This window comes from Myotis nattereri (genome assembly GCF_964212035.1).
Source record: "Myotis nattereri genome assembly, chromosome: 8".
NCBI classification, from domain to species: Eukaryota; Metazoa; Chordata; class Mammalia; order Chiroptera; family Vespertilionidae; genus Myotis; species Myotis nattereri.
In genome coordinates, this window is record NC_138083.1 from 3426874 (window position 1) to 3449213 (window position 22340).

Genomic DNA, 22340 nt, shown 5'->3' on the forward strand with positions numbered 1-22340 from the left:
GTTTTTCAAACGAGTGGCTTTATTTATGACAACAGGCTTAGTGCAATACAAAGTCACTGTCAATAAATACTGTTGGTCAGAGACAGTTAACAGTTTTACACAAAAGAAGCAGGTAGGTCAGACGAGACCTTGGTGTGGAGGGTACCGTATGTGAAATCCTTTATTTTTGGTTACACTGGTCAGTCATGAATTTGAATTTATCATTTTATTGGGGTTATATCTTAGTGTACACAAATGCCATGTAAACAAGTTGCTGAATTGCCTCGTGGGCTTGAACACACCGCACTCCCTGTCCCTCCTGCTGGTACCACACAGGGCTTGTGTCCAAGGTCCGACGCTGCAGCCACATGGGCCGCTGTGCACCCACAGGAGAGGACGTCGCCGGCAGCTGGAGGATGCTCGTGGGAACCAGGAGTCCAGGCGCCCCCACAGGATGCAGGCCTCGCTGGGCGTCCCGCACGGGGTGTTGCTCTCTCCTTAGTATGGACGCTGCTGACCCCGTGTCCCTCCAGAGCCCACTGCTTCAATGGTGTCACGCTCACTTCCTAGGTTGTGTTTTAGGAGCTTCTAGGACCTGACTTTTCGCCGCCGCCGCCCATCACAGCGCCTTGGCAAGCCGAGGTGTCGCAGATGCCGGGGGTCCCCTGAGCACCAACGGCACCAGGAAGGCCAGCGTCTCCGGGCAGCCCGGGCTCACCGTGGGCGCCATCTTGGCCGTCTTTGCCCACACCAGGCACACCTGGGGGTCCTTGAGACAGAGAAGGAAGATGAGTGTAGATTTGGAGTGAGCGAGCCGCAGCGGGCCTTCCCGTCCACCTGCAGCCTCCCCACACTCTACGTTACTGGCTTGTCTCCGAACCCTGGAAGCCCAGGGAGGAGAGCCCAGGCCCCGAGAACCTCAGGGCAGAGCCGCTGCGAGGGGCTGGGGCGGGACGGGCCGGTGGCGAGGCAGGAGCAGTGTCTGGGTCTTGTCTGGAGTGTGGCAGCTCCGACTCCACCCTCAGGAGTGCATTGGTGTGGTGGGAGGAGTGCGTGGTGGGGACGCACGGGGAGGGATGGACGGGGGGAGCCAACAAAGACTCTCCCACCTAGGGGGCCCCTGACTGGGGATGGTGGTGGAGGTGGGTCAGCAGAGAAGCCAGAAGCCTGGGGTGTGGCCAGGAGAGGAGATGGAGCGGGGGGGGGGGGGGGGGGGGGGGGCGGGGGGGGCGGGGTTGGGGAGGCCCTGCCCCCCTGTGGTGTGGACTCCCAGGATGTGAGTGCAGATGACAATGACCCCAAACAGTCCCCCAGAAGGTTGGGGTGGGGTGGGCTGGGGCTGGCCTTTCCTGAGGACAGCTCTTATATTTGACATTAAAATTTAAACATTCAGGGTACTTGTGGGTCCATTAAGAGAAAATTCTGTTAGAATTTAAGTGGAATGGATACTAGGTGGCTTTAGTCAAACACTTTAACCGAGTCTGCTTAACTAAAGGGGAGCAGGAGGCCCTGTACTGGCAAACGTTCACGCATTGAAGTGGTTGTCAGATGGTCGCGAGCCTCGCCTCAAAATCTTTGCCCGAGAAAGCAACTCCTTCATCAGACCGGAGACACTGCCACCCATGCTGCCCACACAGCGAGAGAATTGGGAAAAGGTGCCAAGACACAAAAGTGGTTAAAGACACTGGCCCTGTACCTTGGAGCCCCTGGTCTCCGTCGGGCCCGTCCAGACCCACGCCGGCCGCGCCTTTGTCTCCGCGGTCCCCCTGGCTTCCTATCAGAGGGAGTTGACAGAAACGGGTGTTGAGACGGCGGAAGGCTTCGGGGTGGCGTTGCCAGCCACCTGGCGCCCATGGCCAGCTCTTCAGTCCACACGCTCGCTAAGGCTCCGACACGGGAGCCGGCTGAGCGACCGCCCACATCCCAGTGGCCGTTTCTGACGGTGCTGGTTTTGTTCCGTACTTATGCCTGTCACACGACTGACATCCCGTTGTAACCCTATTTTCAACATGGCCCACAAGCTGTGCACAGGTGTTTCAAATGTCCCTCTAATCGTGGGATCCTGGCCACCGCCTCCCACGAGCTCTGGTCTTTGCGACACCGAGGTCTACAGGAGGCCTGCTTGTCGGCCTGCGCTCTGTGTGAAGCTACCTTCCTGGTAAGCGGGACCCGCACTGGTGCAGTGACCCTTGCAGACAGCATGGGAGAGGAGCCTTCGCCTGGGAGAGGAGACCAACCCCAGCTCCCTCCATGGGTGTCAGGGAGCCTTCCAATCCCGTCACCTCTGCATTAGTGAGCAGTGTGGGCCAGGTGAGCTGTGTGTGGCCAGGTGAGGAGTGTGCAGCCAGGTGAGGAGTGTGCGGCCAGGTGAGGAGTGTGCAGCCAGGTGAGGAGTGTGCGGCCAGGGGAGGAGTGTGCAGCCAGGTGAGGAGTGTGCGGCCAGGGGAGGAGTGTGCAGCCAGGTGAGGAGTGTGCGGCCAGGTGAGGAGTGTGCAGCCAGGTGAGGAGTGTGCGGCCAGGGGAGGAGTGTGCAGCCAGGTGAGGAGTGTGCGGCCAGGGGAGGAGTGTGCGGCCATCACACACAGGCCACCAGGACCGCTGGCAGGAATGGCCTCCCCACGGGGCAGGGGGGTCCTGCCGTGCCCCTGACCTATGTGTCTGGAGGATGGGGAGCTCAGGACTGACTGGTTTTGCCTGAGGCTCTGCACTGCACATTCCCAGATTAATGTCACAGCCACCCTCGGGCACCATCCCGTGCCCCCCCTGAGGAGTGAGGCCACGCCTCCCCGGGACAAAGCCCATCCTCGCAGGAAGGGGCTGTGTGATGACCGTCACGGTTAGACTGCCACACTGGTTTTCTGAGAGGATCCGTAAAGGTGATTAATTCGTTTTGAATCTTATTTTCAGAAGTCGTGAGGTCTTTGGATCCCTGTGTGAAGAAAGCCTGTCTGCTCTGGGTGCCGGACAGACATCCAGGCACCAGCCTGTCTCCAACACCATGGAGGGCGGGAAGTAACTCAGGGCCTAGGTCGCTCTGGGACGAGAAGGTGCACCTGACATGCTCACCCTCTAGCGCTGGAACTGCTCCATCTCTAAGCTAGCTTTCAGAAACACAATTATTTGGTCAATAAATTGGAATCGTGAGCCCGACTGGCCGCAGGCTGCCTGTGCTGGCAAACGTCGTGTTCTAACACGAGCTCAGTGTTAAAGGCCATTTGGAGAAGGTCCGTGGCCAGCAGCTGCCACGCTGGTGTCGCAGGTCCCCAGGCTGCATTTCTGTCTGGGCACAGCGTGCCCTGCGGCGTCCGCGTGGCAGGGCCACTGCATGGGTCCTGGGGGCCATGCCAGGATTTACCTCCTTTCTAAATTCTGTTCCCTCGTTCGTTACAGTCCAGAGGAGGTTTCTGAATTTTAAAATGTCTGCCTTTTGCAGCAGCAGTGTTGTATTTTCATGAAGGTGCATTCTATTCAGTACCAAGAGGCCCTGATGATTCGTCTCCCACGTCGTAGTAACCCCTACTCCCCAAACGTTATTCTGATTAGAGAAAACATCATATTTAAAAATGTACCTGCGGATGAATAAGGAATTTACTGTGCTTTTCCAGCAAAAGCTCAGCCTTTCAGAGTGTTGTGCGGCCGTGTGGACGGAGGAGGGCAGCGTGACGGGACCCGAAGCCAGTCAAGCCCCGAACGTCTACTGGCTCATGCCTGGGTGCCCTCGGGTCCCTGCGTCCCCTCCCTCCCCCCACGGAGGAGACAGCTTGTGGAGGGCAGGTCTGGCTTCCATGTGGGGCTGTTGTGGGGCTGCCTGGACTCACCTCTGGGTCCGGGGTCGCCCAGCTCTCCGGTGGGACCACGATATCCAGGGGGCCCCCGACCACCGGGGTGACCAATGGAGCCTGGAGGCCCCGGGGGCCCCGGGGGGCCTGCCGGGCCGGGCCGACCGATGGGTCCTGGTGCTAACGGCTTCCGCAGGTGAGCAGCTAACTGTGCGATTTGCTCTTTGGAAACAGACGCAGCGGTTAGTCAGGAGGAGGGGCCCAGTGCGTCCTGCAAAGCGACAGCTGCTCTGCCTCTCAGGGGCGCTTTCTCAACCGACTGGCAATGGCTCAGCGCTGGGCTTGTGACGAATGCGGTCAGGACCCTCTGCGTGCCGAGGCAAGCGCAGGCCGGAGAGGAGACCCTCGCTTTCTCAGAGCTCCTTAAAGAGCTGTGCATCGGAGTGGCCAGCTGGCCACTGGTCCGTCAGAGCCCAAAGGGCACAGCAGTGTGCTCCTTGTATTTTCTTCAGTGGACACGGGGAACATGCCCGTGTGCCAGGCATGGTGTGACCCCGCCACGGGCCCCCGAGGACCCCGGGTCAGCGCGGGGCGGGGGCAGGATGTGGAGCTGCAGCCCAGGCGGGAGGCGAGCACTCACCGCTGACCATGCCCCCGCACAGCTCCCGGATGCGCTGCTCACTGGCTTCTTTCCCCTGAAATGCACCCAAAGTTTGTCAGCGCAAGGGGGGTGGGTGCTGGCACCTCGCTGAGGCCCCGCTACCACACTCGGAGAGGAAGGCCACGTACCGGGACGCCAGGCTTCCCGGTGATGCCAGGCACACCTTGCACGCCCTGGAGGCCCACGGGCCCAGGGGGACCCGGGACACCCTCTACGCCGCTGGTGCCGTTGGGACCCTGGATGCCTTTTGGGCCCAGCTCTCCCCGACTGCCGGGCTGGGAAGAGACAACAGGACCCGCTGGGTGGGGGCAGCCACCTGCAGCTGCCACGCGGCTTCCGAGGAAAGAGGTTGGCGACGACCGGCCACAGGGCCGGACGCTCCTCTGCTTTGCTGTCAGACTGCCGGCTACTCACCTCGCCTTTGGGTCCGACGGGGCCGCTGGCTCCCTGCAGGAGAGGGAGGGAGCATTTTAATGATCCACATGCTGTTACCTGGGTGGGAAGCAGTTGCCAAGGAACTGACCCAGCACATGACTCTTCGAGGATGAAATACAAAGTCAGATCAGCCACGAAACCACCGTGACTCTGACGTGGGTCCCGCCCTCTATTTTGGGCTCCGTTCCTTTAACCCTCACCTGAGTCTCTCAGTCTTTATTGATTTGAGAGAGAGGAAGGGAGAGGGAGAGAAACATTGATCGGTTAGCTCCCGTACGCACCCGACCAGGGATCACCGCAGCCTAGGCATGTGCCTGACCAGGAATTTAACCCAAGACCCTTCAGTGTGTGGGCCAGTGCTCTAACCACTGAGCACCCAGCCAGGGCTCTACGGATGCTTTTTAACTTAGTTTCCCTAGAGGTGTGTTAGTCGCTGCACAGGATTCCTCATGTGGCAGTCCAGGGGCTGGCTCATTTGTTCCCACTCCGTTGTTATTGTCACACACGTGCCCAGGGCTCTGTGCCTCAATTCCCCTGTCTGGCTACGTCCCCTGGAAGCCGCCTGCCTGGGTGTAAAGCGGACATAGTTCCAACCAGATACCCGAGCGGCCGTCTGGGTGACAGCCCGTTGAGGCCAAAAGGGAGACCAGGAGCGAGGCTTTCAGCTCACACAGCCGAGCCCAGCGAGAGGGTTCCCCGGCTCGAAGGCACTGCCCGCCAGTCAGATGAACGGGCGGCGCGTGCCAGTGCCCGTGTGGCAGGGCTGTCTGGGAACTCACACCAGGAACAGCACACAAGGGAGGCTACTTGGCTGCAGAAGTGAAAGGTCTGCACTGGGCGTGAGGCTCGGCCGGACACGGGTGCTGCCTGAGCCGCGTGGGCCTGACAGAGGCAGGGGACTGGGAGCCCTGCCACGCGGGCAGCACGGCCCTTCCCACCCGAGACTGCCCCCGGAGCTGACGAGTCCACGGAGGCCTGGCCGGCTCTACCTCCGCAGAAGCCCACTTTTCTTCCATTAAAACTCAACTCCAGGGGCCACAGACGGAGCCTTTGCAGGCGGTGCCACTGCAGGACAGGCCTGTGGCCCCTCTCCCCCGAGGACAGCGCAGGGACGCAGTGGCCGCCGCGCTGACCCGCTGACACGCTCGGCGTTGTCCACGCTCACTGGGCCACGGCTGGTCCCGAGCTGGCCAGCCTGCCCCTAGTGTAACAGTGAAGTCCACGTGACACACTCACCAGTTCGCCTTTGTCCCCGGGAAGACCATCAGAGCCAGCGATGCCCTGAAACGACACCCAAGTTAAAGGGTGTTCATGCCCGAGGGGGCTCCCAAAGCTCGGGCGACGGGGGGTGGGTGGGTGGACTGACACCCGCTGTTGGCGTGAGAGGCTTTTCTTCCCAGGAGAGACTCCTTGGGCTCAGATTGTTCTAGGTCCCCGGCCAATAGAAGAAGGGCCAGGTGCTGCCGGAGGTCGGAAGCAGAGGCAGGAGTGCAGGCCCATCCACCCTCGAGGTTCCAGGGAGAAAATGCTGCCTGGAAAAGCAGGGGGAACCTAGACCTGCCCCCGCCACTTCCCAGGGTGCAGCTACTGTGGACCTGGGAGCCAGCCCAGGTCTGGCTCTGGGGCTGGGTGCCCAGAGCTGTCTCGCAGCTGGGAGGGAGCGAGGGGCAAGTGAGGGCCAAGGGCAGAGATGGAGGAAGGAGATGAAAGGGAGCCACTGCCTGGAGCTCAGAGTGGGACAGGCAGCTCACCTCATCTCCCTTGGGGCCTGTGGCTCCTCCCGGGCCCTGCAGAGAAGGCTCGGAGTTAGAGGAATTAGGGAAGCGAAGGTGTGTGCTCCCTCCCTGACGCTCTGTCCCAAAGCTAGGCTCCTGTGTGATCCCTCGGTGCGAGGCCTCAGGATCTTCCCACGCGACAGCCCGCCGTCTCCTAGGGGGTCCGCAGCATGGCTCCACTGCTTCCCAGGCGCCTCTAATTTGGTCTTGTTTCTAACCCTTCACACACTCAGTCCTGGGCTGATCTCACGTGGGATTGCCGAGTCAGAGGCTCAGGAGCCCCCAGGCGGAGGCTGGGCCCTGTCTGGGAACTGTGAGGTGGCCCCTACAACATCTACATGCAAATGGTCCATTTGCTCAATAGCAGCCTGAGAACCAAACTGCAGGAAGTCTGAGCCTGCCCCTGGGCAACTGGACCACAGGGAGGGCCGCTGCAGAAGTTGTTGAGGCTCAGCCTCCCCCTCAGAGTCCCGGTGCTGGGGGGCATCCTGCCCCTGGAGCTTCCCCCTGGACGCTAATGAAGGGCTGTTGTCTCCACCACAGGCCAGTGGTTTCATGTGTCCCCAGCATGTCGGGTGTGGCTCCCGGCCTCCCAGGGTGCAGCGATGTCTGGAGGCAGGGGGGCCTTCGCAGGGCCTGGGGTACATGTCTGAGGAGCCCCCGTGGAGCGGGGCGGAGGCCGAGGAAGATGCTCAGGGCTCCCACAGGCTTGGTGTGGCCTGGTTGGGCGAGGCCACAGCCTCCTCCCAGAGATCCTTCAGGCACCTGGTCATCTGGTCCCAGCCGGCCTGGGACCCTCTGTGCCCCACTGTCATGGACAGGAGGGACCCCCAAGTGAACCTACTGGTGTCACAAGGCCACTCAGGGAGTCTAGGAGCTGGCCACAGTGCAGCCCAGTGGTGGAGAGTCATGGCCCTCATGCTTATTTCAGAGCCAGGTGACCCTGTGCCCAGGATGCTCAGCACCCCTGTGAGGACAGCCACTTACCCGGTCGCCCACGCTGCCGCGGAGGCCCTGGGGGCCTGGCAGGCCAGGGTCCCCCAGGCTACCCTTCCAGCCCTACAGACAAAGACCAGCTGGTCAGCACCCACAGGGAGCCCAGCAGGGGCCCTCCCTGCCCAGCTGGCCCACCTGGGCTCACTGGGCACAAACCCTGGCCCCAAACCTCACCCACCTGGAAGCCTCGGATGCCAGGGGCCCCGGGAGGGCCTTGCGGGCCCAGAGCTCCCTGAAATCAGAAGGAAGGTGAGTCCAGCTCTGCCTCCCCAGGGGGTAGGCAGACACAGGCACTGGGCCCAGTCGTAAGGGACAGAGGCGGGGGGTGTCCTACGGGTAGTTGGGGGAGTCCCAGAGGGTAGGTCAGGTACACCAGGGGACCTCATGCAGCAGCCAGACTTGGTGCCAGGACTCGACGCCCAGGGCCTCAGGGCGCGGTGGCTGTGTGGTCATTGTCTCCATCCATGGCCGGGACTCGGCCCTGGGAGGTGCCGCGGGTCGGCCTTTGTCCCCTCAGCACAGACGCCTCAAGAGCAGGACAGTTCCGGCCTGGCCCTCACCATCTCCTGAGTCTCCTGTGCTCAGCCCACTGATGCGTCCCCCACACCACCCCAGCCCGCAGACAGGTCACACGGCCCCAGCCCGCACAGACCGGTCACACGGCCCCAGCCCGCACAGACCGGTCACACGGCCCCAGCCCGCACAGACAGGTCACACGGCCCCAGCCCGCACAGACCGGTCACACGGCCCCAGCCCGCACAGACAGGTCCTCGGCCCACCCTCCCATGCGCATCCTCACTCACCGCTGAGCCCCTGTGGCCAGCCTCCCCGCGCTCCCCCGCCGCACCAGCATCTCCCTGGCACGGGGAGAGGGGAGAGGGGGTGGTCAGCGGGGCCTGTGCTCTCAGAGGGGGTGGGGTGGCTGTGGCTACTCACCGGGATGCCGGGCTCTCCTAAGGGACCAGCCTCACCCAGTTCTCCGGCTCGGCCCTGCACAAAGGGGGGCTCCATCTGGGACCCTGGGCTGGGGTCCCCTCCTCCCTCCCCTTCTCCCTCCCCCTCCCCCCCCCCCCCAGAGGAAGAAGCCACCTACCAGTTCTCCCTTCTCACCCTTGGACCCTGCTCGTCCGGGGAGACCCTGCAGGACAGAGGCCAGGAGTCAGAGCTGCCGAGTCCACAGGGGAGCGCATGACCGGAAGCAGGGAACCCCAACGGCTGAGGAGCTTCTTTTTGCAGAGACCCCTGCACAAGCCCCAGCCAGGGACCCCGGGAGACGCCCTGTGTGGGAGCATCCACTGCAGCCCCGGCCCCGTGGGAGCCCCACGCACTCACCGGCAGCCCGCTGGGACCTTTCTCTCCTGGGGCACCATTGCGCCCAGCCTCTCCCTGTGGGAGATCCAGGGGTGATGGGGTGCTGAGGCCCAGGAGGCTGAACTCCCGGCAGACCCCCTCCACCCTTCCAGGCCACTGGCCAAGCACCCACCTTCTCGCCATCCTGTCCTGGCACGCCATCCCTGCCGTCCTTGCCTGGCATGCCCTGGGGATAGGCAATGGCATGAGGCCTGACAGGCAGCATGTCCCTCACTCCACACCCCTCCCCGGTCCCATCGCCCTCCAGGCCACCTGCTCGGGCAGTTCCCCCTCCCCCCACTGACTGTGCCTCCTGAGCCAGAGGACCCTGAGCTGGTCTCATGGCTCAGTGGCCACAGTGTAGTAACCTGTGCTGCCCTGAGACCACCCAGGCGAGGTGCACGGGCAGGAAGGGGGCGAGGGCAGGGAAAGGTGGTGAGGATGCACTCTGATGCTCACTGAGCGCCTGTGGACCATGTGCACCCTCCACCTCTGTCCAGACTCCTCACAGTCCCTAGCAGAGTCCTGTTTTTCAGATGGGGGAACTGAGGCTGGGGCCAGGCCTGTCTGATCCCACACTCTTGACTCATTTGGAACTGAGAACACAGCTAAGTCTGGGGAAGGTAGGGGACAGCAGTGTGCCTCTTGCCCACCGCCTTCAGCCGCCTCCCCACTCAGGTGTCTGAGCTCCAGGAGGGTGGGGAGGAGCCCAGAGGGTCTGGGCTGAGTGTGGGCACATAGCGGGGGCAGGGGGCATGGGCCCGAGCGTGGGTGTCCTGCTTCTGTGTTTGCTGGTCCTACCCACCTACATCTCACATGCCCCCAGATTACAGAGAAGCTCAGCCAACAGCCATGCCTCCCCTGCGACCTGGGCAGGGCCAGGTGAGCACAGGATGTCCGGCTCGTGAAGTGAGCACTGGGGGCCTGTTCAACCAGGGTACGTTTGCAGAGGCTGACAGCAGAGTGCTGAGCCCCGTGAGGGCCACATACCCCCGAAGCGGGGGACACGGTGCAGACGACAAGAACGCGGGGCAGACAGTCCCTCCGTGTAGGGACAGGCCGCAGGGACGCGGGGACTCACCGGCTCTCCCACAGGCCCGGCCCCTCCAGGGACTCCTTTGGGACCAGGTCTGCCCTGAAAGACACGCAAGCCATGACGGTTGGAACTGAGGCACGTCCCTCCCATATTGTCACAGTCGCTCCCCGGGGACCTGGGCGGTGGCCCTGGATGCCAGGTGTTGTGCTTGGGTCAGGGAACAGCTGTGTTGGCCAGTCCCAGTGCAGGGCCCTCAGCACGGACACTGCCATGTTGGGTGGCCAGCTCAGTCCAGGAAAGAACTGGTGAGTGCCCGCAGGCAGTGCCAGTTGGGGAGGTCATCCCATGGCCAGATCCCCTCTCGGCTTCCTCGTTTGCTGGCTGAACACCGGAGGCGCGGGCTCTGTGTGACTTCATCTCGCAGCTGTGCAGCTGGGCACAAGGCCAAGCACTAGTGCCCAGGCCTCTCGGGGGATGTGTGTCCGTGGCCAGAATTTGCACCCAGGAGCCAGGTCCTATGGCCCCAGCCCGCTGTTTCGGGGGCAGGGGGACTTGTCAGGGGACCGTAGCTTCAAGGAGCTGCTGGGCAAATGGGGTGGAGGCTCCCAGGCAGGCCAGGCCCCCACCTGCCCAGCGGCCACACGCCCCCCCCCCCCCCCGGCAGGAAAGGGCCATCCCTGTGTCCCTTGGCATGTGACATCATGTGTCCTCCCCCTCCCCCCAGGCCAGGTTCTTTTTAGGAAGGACCCAGAGGAGCAAGCTTCTCTCACTTACGAGGTCGCCCTTGGGCCCGCGGAACCCTTCTGGGCCCCTCTCGCCTCTGTCACCCTGAAATGACAAGGGGGGACAAGGACAGAGTTCATAACTCAAGCAAGTGGGAGAGTTAGACTGAGGGGTGACTGGCAGGATCAGCCTGCAAGTGGTCAGAGGTGGCAGGACCGAGGCTGCTGAGGGCCACAGAGGCCAGAAGAATGCCCACCACACCTCACTCCATCCAGAGAGAGAAGGTGCAAATCTTCCATCAAGGACAGACCCACGACTCTGGTAAAGTCTCTCCCCAGGTGTGCCCACTGGTTATGGCCAGGTGTACCCACTGGTTATGGCCAGGTGTGCCCACTGGTACCTGCCCAGGTGTGCCCATAGGTACCTTCCCAGGTGTACCCACAGGTGCGCCCACTGGTTATGGCCAGGTGTGCCCACTGGTACCTGCCCAGGTGCACCCACTGGTTATGGCCAGGTGTGCCCACAGGTACCTTCCCAGGTGTACCCACAGGTGTGCCCACTGGTTATGGTCAGGTGTACCCACAGGTACCTGCCCAGGTGTACCCACAGGTACCTTCCCAGGTGTACCCACAGGTGTGCCCACTGGTTATGCCCAGGTGTGCCCACACAGCAGAATGGCTCAGCCCTGGGAACGTACAGTGAAGCCCAGTGGGGCTGGGGAGGTGTCTGAGTGAGGAAGAGAGAAGGGAACAGGGAGCTTGGGCCTGCATGGGCCCTCCACCCCCAGGACTCACACATACCGCTTTCCCGGGGGCTCCTGGGATCCCGGGGGGTCCTCGAAACCCGATGGGACCCTGTAGAGAAGAGGGGGCATCTGGGCCTCACTTCTGAGCCTGGCCAGCATCCCAGAGAGGACCCTGCTCCATGTGGAAGGCCCTGCCTCGAGCACCCCCCCGAGCGCCCCCAGCAGACCCCTCCTTAGTTAGCCACCTAGTGGTCCCTAAGCCCCCTTCCACGCTTGCCAAGGCCTCCCTCTTGTCCCATCCTCCTGGACCTGGGCTCTGGAGACGACCGGGTGAGGGCTCAGAGGCAGCCTCGCCAAGTCACACAGCCATCTGTGGCCACTGGGGAGGTCTGGAGGTGGCCCCCCAACCGCCTGTGCTGACGGCCTAGCCCAAAGCCCATCACGTGCGGGAGGGTGGGTGCTGGCGGGTGGGTGCTGGCAGACTTACCCGGTCCCCGGGGGGCCCGAGCGGCCCTGGCAGTCCTCGGAGCCCCCGAGGGCCCTGTGGGGAGAGAGCTGGAGATGCGGGGCCAGGCCAAAGCCCCCCAGGACTGCCCTGCCCCGGGAGCCACTGAGTGGCCCTGGTGGCTTCCCTAGAAGCCCTCAGCCTCAGCTCAGGCCCCGAAGGGTGGGGCCACACACCCTTGGGATCAGCACCCTGAGAGGAAAGGACCATCCCCCACAGCCTCGAGCTGTCCAAGGGGCTCCCATCCCACACCATCACCCTGTACAGCCCCTCCCCGACTCACCTGCAGCCCCACTGTGCCAGGGATGCCGGGGGACCCAGGGGGGCCGGGGTCACCCTGCAGAGGAGGCGGAGAAAGTGATGGTGGTGGGGTCAGCCCCAAGCTCTCACAACCCCTTCCATGCCCGCCCGCTCCGCCCCTCATCTGGCCCGCCTCCAGAGACAGACTCCCAGCCACTCCTGGCTGGGGCGGCCCCCTCTGCTGCCCAAGTGGCAGTCTGGCCACTCCATGCTGGAGGGCACCTGGCCCAGCCCCAGCCTGTGGTGAGGAAAAGATGCCCCCATGGGCAGTGGCTGTAGGGACGGTGGCAGGGCTGCTGGGGCCACTTCGAGCTGAAGCCAGACTTCTCTGGCCACCGTGGGGCCTGCCCAGGCCTGCTGGGGACGTGTCCATAGAAGCTCCTCAGTCAGGCACGCCCTCGATGCCACCGCCGCCACGCACCCGCCACCACCACTCAAATGCCCTCCCCTCCAGCGGCCACCACCAGGGTACCTTCTCGCCATCTTTGCCGACTTCTCCTTGTTCCCCTTTGTAGCCAGTGGGTCCCTAAAAGCCAGTGGTGGGTGATGAGTCACAGCCTGACACCTCTTCCCCCACCCCCAAACCCCCCACCCTGGGCCAAGGCTCCACGGGGAGACAGCCCAGGTTGGGACAGGGCTGGTCACGAGGGTGCAGCTGGACCAGGAAAGAGCTCTCTCAGCGAGCATGCACGCTGATTGCGGGGGTAGAGCAAGGCCCCCAGGCAGGGTGGGAAGCCAGCCCCCCTTTCTAGACTCCCACCTCCCCCATCTCAGCCCATACAGGTGCTGGGCTGCCCTTTCAGGGCGTGGAGGTGGGCTCAGGTCTGAGTCACCCTGTGGCCACACCACTCACCTTGAACCCTGGCATTCCTGGGGGGCCGGGGGGCCCTGGCGGGCAGATGGCCGGGCACTGTCGGAAAAGAGTGGTCAGACCCCCCCACCCCCCGAGACACAGGGACCCCGGGAACTCCGAGCCAGACCCCAACACAGCTCAGCACCAGGGCCCGGAGGCGGGGCATCCTAATATGAAGGGGTCCCGGGCCGCACGGCCTCATTCCGGGCTGCCCAGGCTCTGTAGGAGCCAGACCTTGGCCACTAGGCCCCTGGCCTCCTCACAGCGGCTCCAATTTCTCAGCCTCGGTGCAGGCGCCACAGGTTCAAGGCAGCTATTCAGTGAGTGTCTGCGGCCTCACAAAGGCGCCTTCATGCGAGCCCCACTCCCTGCAGCGAGCGTCAGGCGGTTCCCCTGCACAAACGCTTCAGGAAGGACGTGTCCCTCAGGCACAGACTGGATGCTCCGTGTTGGGGAGGCTGTGGGGTGGGGGCCTAAGGATTCTAGATCATTCCACGGCTGATCTGGCAGGGAGCCGAGGCCGTCGACCACAGTGCCTGGACGGACTCATCAGGGACTCAGCCATTGCTCTCACTCTGGAGAGGCCCCTCCTTCTGGGACGCAGGTGGGGCGGGAAGAGACGGCAGACAGCCCCAGAGGGTGACCAGCTGCCGGCCCCCCCGGGCGGAGCACAGGTCTGGCCGCCCACCACCGCTTCCCCTCTGACACAGTGACAAAGCTCAAAGGCCAAGATAACAGTGGACAGTCCGGAACCTTCCGCGATGGCACATTGGATTCTCACTGTTGCATGTGGCTCCTGCAGAGCTGGACTGGGACAGGGGGGAGGTGGGAGGGGTTGGGGGAGGTGGGAGGGGTGGGCAAGGCTATGCCCAGCCCCCATCTCTGCCTTCCTTCTGGGAGGGAACAGGCTGATTCCCCAGATGGATGTCTGAGGCAGGGGATCAGGCCAGACCCCCTCCCACCACGACAGGCACCCCAGCCCCTTCGCGAGCAATGCCCACCTGAAGATCAGTAGCACCTTCGGGGAGGACCCCTGGGTGACCCTGGAACGAGATGGCTGACTGTGACACTGCCCACCCACCTTCCCACCTCCCCATCCTCACCACTCAGGGACCACTGGGGGCCTTGGGCCCTCATCCCTCCTGTGGTCAGAGCCGAGTGCTACTGGCCCATCGGCAGGGCATGTGACCAGGACAGAAGCCCTGACCATCCCCACCCTCTGCTCGGCCCTGGACCCAGTCGGGGAGGGGTGTGGTACAGATCTTGGGTGAGGGCCAGGGGAGGGGTGCTTGGGGACAGAGGACCAAGCCCACCATGCAGTCAGTCACCCAGAGCCCCTGCCCAGTACTCACAGGGGGTCCAGGAGGTCCCGGAGGGCCAGGCAGGCCTGGGAGTCCAGAGGGTCCCTGGGGGATGTTATGACTTAGGTGCACAGGCCCAGCCCCCACCTGAGGTGAGGGGACCAGCTACTTCCAGAGAGAAGCCTCTCCGGATTGTGTCTTTGGGGGGCTGCTCCCAGCTCTGCCTACCACCCCCCGACCAGTCCTAGGGTCTGTGTCCTGAGGTCGGGCCTGTCCCAGTCCCTGGATGTCAGCCACAGCTTCCATCACGAAAGGGAAGGGGGCAGGAGGTGGGGGCAGTAAGGGAAGGGTGGAGGGTGGGAAGCCCCTGGTGGTTGAATTTGGGGGTCTTGGCAAGCAGAGTGCCTGCTCCCAGCAGTGGGGAAGGTCGGGGCAGCCACTCACCGGGGGGCCCCGGAGGCCAAGTCCACCTGGGAGCCCGCTGATCCCTGCCTCTCCCTGGAGGTAAAGAAGTGAGGGGTGGGAGTCTGCACCCAAGGGCTTTGGGGAGCTGGGGAGTCACAGCCCACTCCCAGACCCCCATGCAGTGCCGGTCTGCCCTCTCGGAAGGGACTGAGACTCCAGGGGCGCATGTCTCTGTCCCCCACAGAAGCCCCCCCCAGCCCTGGTTGGGGACCTGACAGCCAGGTTGGCTGTGGGTGTGGTGGGCGTGCCTGGCTCGGGGCCACGAGGGTTGTACTCACAGGAGGTCCGGGGAGGCCTTTGCCCTGCAAAGCCAAGCATGGGGTCAGAGCTTGCCCACCACCCCACTCTCCCCCTGAGCCGGCCGGGTGGGTGTGGGGAAGAGCAGCTCAGGGGGTCTGGGTGCAGGAGAGCCTCCCACACCCCCTGGGAGAGAGGACCCAGCCCGAGGGTCAGCAGAGGAGAGGGCCTGGGACCTCACCCTGGTCGGACCCTGCAGCCCCTCAGACCCCCACCAGGAGATGAGATGTACTCACCCCAAGTCCCGGCGGCCCCGGGGGTCCCAGGCTGCCCTGAGAAGGAAACGGTGTCAGGGATGGGATGGGCCCAGTCACCCCTCCTCTGTCTGCAAACCTGTTTCCCTCCCTCCCAGGTCCATCCTACAGCTCCTCAGAGGAGGGGCCTCATTTTACAGAGACAGGGCCCTGGGAGGGGCACCCTCTGCTGCCCCAGGGGCCTGGGACTGGTCCCAGCCCCTGGTGGTTGGATTCGGAGGTCACGGGACCCTCCACCTTGGCCTGCGGAGGAGCCCGAACCTCGGGCAGCCGGGTGCCCGCCTGGCCCGCCAGTCCTGTCAACCAGCCTCCCGAAGACACGGTCCTTGTACTGAGGCCACTCCCCTCCGGTCCTGCCCACCCAAGGCTCCCTGCAGAGACCCTGGAGTTCACCTACCCCCGTCCACCCGGCACCAAAGGACCCACTGGCCACAGCTGCCACTCTCGCCCTTGTCCCCACTCCTCCAGCCGAGTTCCCTCCGTCTCCCTGTGCCCCCTGCCCTCTGCACCCCAGTGCTGGGGGGACGGTCACTGCTCAGAGAGGAGGGGAAGCGTGCGGGGCTGGAGAAAGCCTTCCTGCAGAGGCTGGCCGGTCAGGAAGTGGGCTTCAGGAATGATGGTCAGACTTAGGGCACAGCCTGGGCGACCCCGGGCCTCTTGAGTGTTCACCCGGGGAGCAGGAGGGCATGTGGGGTCCATCACCCCCAACTGTATCAGCCCCCCAACACAGTCTGAATGCCAGGACAACTCTGCCCAGAGGTGGGTGTGGAATGGGGGGCCGTGCACGTGCCACCCTGTGTCCCCTGCTATCCCGCGGTCCTGCAGGGCCCCGGCCCCGAGCTCGCCCCTGGGCTGCCTGCAGCCGCCCCCCCCCCCCCCCCCGTGTTGCTGGCACTCACCCGCTCTCCAGGGGCGCCCTTGGATCCAGGTGGTCCTTCCCTACCAGTCAGACCCTGGGGGGAGGCAGGGCTTGAGGGGTCACATGGAAGGAGGTGACCCCTCCCCTGTGCAGGGGAGAACCACCCATGGGCCCTTCCCTAACTAAACCGAGTCCAGAGCGGCCGAGAAGACCCCCGGGCCTGGCACCGTGCTGTGCTGGCCATCCACTGTCCACGGGGGCCCAGAACCTCTGGGGGACACGGAAGCAGCCAGTGGGAGCCCAGCGCCTGGAGCCGTTGCTGGAGTTGGCGAGCCCAGCAGTCCCATCCAGACCTCAGCCCCGTGGTCTTGGGGCCAGGCCTTGAGCCCCTGATGACCAACGGACTGGGGCCCAAAGGGGCCTGGATAATGGGTGTTTGTTCCCAGATAAGCAGGAGCTGGTGGGACTTTCACCTCTACTGTGGGCGGGCTCTGTCCTCTGCTGGCCAAGGCCAGACTAAGCTCTGGGATAAAGGCCAGAGCAGGCCCAGCTAGATAGCAGCAATTAACCTTGACTCCTGGGCCTGGGGAGGAACTTGTCCAAGCCCAGAGGGGAGTGGGGGCTCAAGGGAGGGGAGAGGGGGCCTCGAGGGCAGGGAGGGCACAGAGAAAGCGCAGGCACACTCACATCCACGCCAGGCAGCCCCGGCAGCCCGGCCTCTCCTGGTTTCCCCGGCCTCCCGGCAGCCCCCTTCGGTCCCTGTGGAGGAAGGGCAGAGGAGTGAGGAAGGGCCAATGGGGAGCCTTGGCCTCACCAAGAAATTGTGTTTTCCAGTCCGGGCACCACCCACAACGCAAGAGGGGCCTCTCTCCAGGAGGCCCTGCCCTGCCCGTGTGCTGCAGACCCGACCCAGCTGGGGTCACCTGCCAACCTTTCACCGGCCCCAGGAGGGCAGCCCTCTCTAGCGGCCCCCTACTTGCTCACATCTGCAGGACATGCACCTGGACACGTCAGCCTCTCCGGCCAAGGGCTGACTGTGGGGCCTCAATCCCTGGGCCCACACGCCTCTGTGAGGACTCACTTGGGGACCTCTGGCCAGCTACCCCGCAAGGCTGCATTCCTCGCCTGTCCAGGCACTGGCCCAAAGAAAGCTTCAAAGCCCGCACCTCCCAGAGCCTCGCAGACTCCGACACACACACCCTGCCTCCCACCCCTTCCTGGCTCAGCCCTGCTCCCTCACCCAGGGCCCAGTGTGGTGGGAAGGGGTGTCAATGACCCCTCTGTTTTAGGCCCACCCTCCCCTCCAGACTGGAAGGGGCCACCCCTCCCCCACAACAGCCAGGACACTCACCGGGGGCCCAGGCAGACCCGGAGGACCAGCTTCTCCCTGCAGAGGGGGAGACACCCTGATGTGACCAAGGGTTCCCTGAAGACCCCGCCCCAGGGAGCAGAGCTGGGCCCCAGGGCCCTGCCCCAGAAGACAAGTCGGGAGCCCCTCACCCCCTCGTCCACACCTAGGGCACCTCCCCGCTAGGGCCAGGTGCTGAGGCAGGCACTGGGGAGAGGGGCTAGGACAGGCTGGGCTCAGCCCTGACATGGCCTACACTGCTTTTGGGGATCATTTTGAGGGCTCAGGGTCATGACCCCCAGAACCAAGGGGAAGGCTCCAAGAAGCCCTAGCTCCTCTGCTGTCAGAGAAGCTTCAGGAAGCGCTGTGGGCGCTGAGAGGCCTGCTGCCCGCACCTGTCCAGAGGGGCAGCCCCAGCCCGGGCCTCCCTGCCACGGCCTCCAGGCCTGCGACCCTTTAACGGAGGCTCCAGGCAGGCTTGAGCGGATGCATCCTCAGGAGGAAGATCAGCTTGGCCTGGGAGCCCTGGGGGGCCAAGGGCCCGGCCAGGCGGGAGAGGCGTGGGGTCCAGGTTGAGGGGGAGGCTCAGAGCCACCAACGGCCAGGCAGGGCCTTGGGGACTCAGAGGGGATAATATGGGTGAGGAGATGCCTTGGAGGGGGCCCCTACCTTTCATGGAGGTGGCTGGATGGAGGGGCTTTCACCCCAGATGGCCCCTGGGGGCAGGCTGCAGGATTTCAGCTGCCCCCCCATATTGCTGGCCTGGGGCACCTACCAGGGGTGCAGTGCAGGCCAAGTCCCTCCAAGGCTGGCTTCAGCCCCCAGCAGCCCCAACAAGACCCACAAAGAGGGTCAGGCCCTGCACTTCCACACCCAACCCCCAGAATACAGGAGCACAGACCCCCGGGCACACACTTCAGTGCCCACATTTCCAGTCAAAGACCACCATGCAGCCCCCCCCCCGCCCCCCCCCCCCGCCGCCCCATGCAGGCCCCGTGGGGTGTGTCCCAAGTAGGAACAAGGATCATCTTTGTTTCACATCCCATATGGGTGCTGGCTCATCACCCCGACATCACCCGACCTACGAAGTAGGACGTAGTTTTCTCTCCATCAGGCCGAGGGGTTTGTAAAGGTTGGAGCCAGAGCTGAAGCCCCACAGAACCCTCCTGGGCCTTCCCACGCCCCAAACTCACATCAACGCCATCTTTGCCCGGCTTTCCAGGTGGCCCTTGGGGACCAGGAGGACCTCGAGGTCCCACTTTCTGAAATGGAACAATGTCATTAGGCACCTGGGACTTTTCACCCCTCCCCCTCGAGGTGGGTCCCCTGGTTGGCTCTTGGGTCAAGTCCGATGGAGTGTCCCTTCTTCCCAGGGTCGAGCAGCTCTGGGGCCTGGCACAGGGGCCCATGACCCTGTCTGGCTTCAGCGATGCCCCCCGCCCCCTGCCAGTGCCTACTGCCTCATCTGTGCAGCCAGGAAGGGCTGTGCCCACCGCAGGGAGCCTGGGAACAAAGGCCACATTGTGGTCTCTGGCGGTGGCGGCACCCTGGCCTGGGAGGACCAGGCAGCCTCCTGGGCTCATGCGGAGGAGGCCTGGTGTCTGTGGGCTCAGCCTGGTGGTCGCGATAGGCCTGTGCCAGTCTCCCCGTCCCAGGCTCACTCGCTGGCTGGCCCAGGCGGCTGGGGTGGGGGCGGCCCCCAGGCTGCACGGCTGGATGTCCGACATCAGAGCCCTGGACCCCCACCCCAGTCCGCGGGGGCGAGCCCAGCTCTCCTGCACCCCATGCTCACCTGCGGCTCGGTCCTGGCCAGGAGCTGCCCGAGCAGGAGCAGGGCCAGCGTGGGGGCTCTGGCCATGGCTGCGTGCACTCTGAGTGGCGCTGGAGGCGCGGCCAGGCTGGGGCTCGGGGCTCTGGGCGCGGGGTTTGGAGGGCGGGGCCGGCGGCGGGCAGGTCTCCAGTTCCCGCCCCTCTGGCTGCACACAAACCCCCCATTCAGCGGGGCCCACCAAGCTGGGCAGGGGCTGCCGCCGCCACCGGGCCTCCCGGGCCAGGCTGTGGGAGGAAGGCAGGGGCCGGGGTGGGGGGAAGCAGCCAGTGGCATTTTTTGGGTCAGCCTCTGAGTTAAAATTACCCCGGCTGCTGAGTGAGACACACACACCTTTTAGCAAAAGAGAAAGACGCTCTTTTCTCCCTGCTCCTCCCCGGGGTGTGGGAGCCCACACGGAAGGGCTCCTGTGGGGAAGGCGCACCTTTAGTCTGAGAAATGGGGTCCGAAGATGCCTGCCCTTCCCCAGGCCCTGAGTGGGCCCCAGGCTGCCCAAGGCCCAGGAAGACGCCCCGGAGAAGGTGAGTGCCCGTGTCAGGGTTCAGACCAGCCCCCACAGCCCTGATTCTTGACATGGGCCCCGCCATGGGCAAAAGTCTAGGACAGTGATGGTGAACCTATGACACGCGTGTCAGAGGTGACACGCGTGTCAGAGGTGACACACGAACTCATTTTTTTGGTTGATTTTTCTTTGTTAAATGGCATTTAAATATATAAAATAAATATCAAAAATATAAGTCTTTGTTTTACTATGGTTGCAAATATCAAAAAATTTCTGTATGTGACACGGCACCAGAGTTAAGTTAGGGTTTTTCAAAATGCTGACACGCCGAGCTCAAAAGGTTCGCCATCACTGGGCTAGGGCCACGTCTGCCAGGTTGGGGATACCTCCTACTTCAGGGCCTTACCCCAAACTTTATACTGAGTGGTCCATCCACATGAGCCATGGCTGGCAAAGGCCTGGCTGTCCCCTGGCACCCCTCACCCCACGGGACAGCAAAGTGGTGGCTCTGGCCGAATGGAAGGAGGACCACCAGGGTCCTGAGGCCGGGCAAGCGGTGATGAATAAGGACTCTAAGGCTGCGTCAGGTGCTCCGTTTCCCACAAGCCCCAGGCAGCTCAGGGCTCCCTGGATTTGGGCAAACTGATCACTCACTCTGGGAGGGGAAGGGGCAGCACCTGGGGCCAGGTGGCCTCCATGGCCACCCTAGGGGCCTCTCCAACATCCAGGTCACCTACAGGCCCACCCCAAGATATCTGCATATTTAGGGGTCATGGCACATCGTGTCAGCTTCTTTTCCACATGTGGGAACGCAGGACTTATATATACATATATTTTTAAATATATTTTATTGATTTTTCACAGAGAGGAAGGGAGAGAGATAGAGAGCTAGAAACATCGATGAGAAAGGGACATCGATCAGCTGCCTCCTGCACACCTCCTACTGGGGATGTGCCCGCAACCCAGGTACATGCCCTTGACCGGGATCGAACCTGGGACCTTTCAGTCCGCAGGCTGACGCTCTATCCACGGAGCCAAACCGGTTAGGGCAGGACTTATATTTTTTTAAATGTGTTTTTATTGATTTCAGAGAGGAAGGGAGAGGGAGAGAGAGATAGAAACATCAATGAGAGAGAGAATCATTGATCGGCTGCATCCTGCATGCCCACACTAGGGATCGATCCGCAACCTGGGCTTGTGCCCTGACTGGGAATTGAACCATAACCTCCTGGTTCATAGGTCGAAGCTCAACCACTGAGCCACGCCAGCCAGGTGGGAACTCAGGACTTTTGAGACGATGTGAATTCAAATGAGAGGCGATGGATGAACCAGGAAAGGGAGCCTCAGGGAAGCACCTGGCTTCACTGTTGGTCAGACTGCAGCTGCCCATTCAGGCTGGGCCGCACCCTCACCTGGGAGGGACAGGTGTGAGTTACGTCAGGAAGAACCGGAGAGGCTGGGCTCCTGTCTCCAGCAGAGCTGGAGCCATCCTGGGCCTCACAGACAGCAGCGGGCTGGGGAAGCCCTCCACCGCCACCCCAAGCCCAGGGTCTGGGGAGCAAGATTGGTTCCCCCCAGCTCCCGCCTCAGTCCCTCCCAGCTGCCCCCCAGCTCCCGCCTCAGGCCCTCCCAGTTGCCCCCCAGCTCCCGCCTCAGTCCCTCCCAGTTGCCCCCCAATTCCCAAGGAAGCCCAGCTGGCCTCCAGCTCCTTCAGGAGCCACCTGGCATCTGGCATCCTGCTCCACTGCCCGCAACAAGCCCAGCCCCTGCTCCTAGCAGACCCTTCCATCCTGCCGCTGGGAAACGCCTCTGCTCCCCAGAGCTGCCCCTGCCGCCAAGCCCTAAGAGCTGCAGTGGCCTGGGACTGGGGGATAGGGGCCAGAGCTTGGGGGTCAGTGTACTGGAGCTGCCTGGCTGTCCCCAGTTCCCCGCTGTGGGCACAGACGCCACTGCCAGGGTGACTCGAGTAGAGTTTCCTTCTGGCATCAAGCTTCTCTATCTGAACTTGAACCCCACAGGCTCTCACCTGGGACCCCGACCACTGGGGTCCCTGACTCAGTGTTTGACGTCCCACAACACATCCGTGCTCAGTCCCTCTGTGGTGCAAAGGGGGGCTAAGGACATGCCCCTCCCCCATGCGGGCGCTGGGGAGTTAAGGCCGGGTCTCCCTCCACAACGGCTTCCGACCTGTCTGTCACATGAGTCCCCTCCCCCCTGCCCTTCCGGGCCTAGCGCTAGTGGCCACTGCTCTTCATGGGAAGGAGCCGGTCACACTCAGCAGCTCCCTCCTCCTCAGGAGAGCAGTGAGCTCATCACTTTTGTGCAAAGGCCCTCTGCCCAGGCCCCTGG

At 63.4% G+C, this 22340-nt stretch overlaps 1 protein-coding gene across 1 annotated transcript; it reads right to left on the reverse strand.

Annotated features, from left to right (window-relative positions):
* Positions 1-3: 3 nt before the first annotated feature.
* COL9A3 (collagen type IX alpha 3 chain) lies at positions 4-19535 on the reverse strand. The gene is made up of 32 exons (XM_081097836.1): positions 19454-19535; positions 18855-18923; positions 17665-17700; positions 17001-17072; positions 16354-16407; positions 15437-15472; positions 15182-15205; positions 14883-14936; positions 14490-14543; positions 14139-14180; positions 13138-13194; positions 12757-12810; positions 12268-12321; positions 11967-12020; positions 11535-11588; positions 10786-10839; positions 10057-10110; positions 9109-9162; positions 8958-9011; positions 8719-8763; positions 8562-8615; positions 8429-8482; positions 7804-7857; positions 7617-7688; positions 6606-6641; positions 6091-6135; positions 4834-4866; positions 4548-4694; positions 4399-4453; positions 3798-3980; positions 1676-1753; positions 4-748 (listed from the first exon to the last, which is right to left on the reverse strand). Exons 1-32 carry the CDS (start codon positions 19517-19519, stop codon positions 558-560), a joined length of 2043 nt encoding a protein of 680 aa, XP_080953962.1. The 5' UTR covers positions 19520-19535; the 3' UTR covers positions 4-557.
* Positions 19536-22340: the final 2805 nt, after the last annotated feature.

What these genes read in the sequence shown, in the direction of transcription:
- COL9A3 (XM_081097836.1), bottom strand. Translation starts at nt 19,519, where the DNA reads ATGGCCAGAGCCCCCACGCTGGCCCTGCTCCTGCTCGGGCAGCTCCTG. An exon ending in GCGGCAGCGTGGGCGACCGG is followed by an intron (nt 6,642 to 7,616) that starts GTAAGTGGCTGT and finishes CCTTCTCTGCAG; the next exon opens with GGCCCGGGAGGAGCCACAGG. An exon ending in GGGCGACCCCGGACCCAGAG is followed by an intron (nt 1,754 to 3,797) that starts GTGAGTCCAGGC and finishes TCCCTCTGATAG; the next exon opens with GAAGCCAGGGGGACCGCGGA.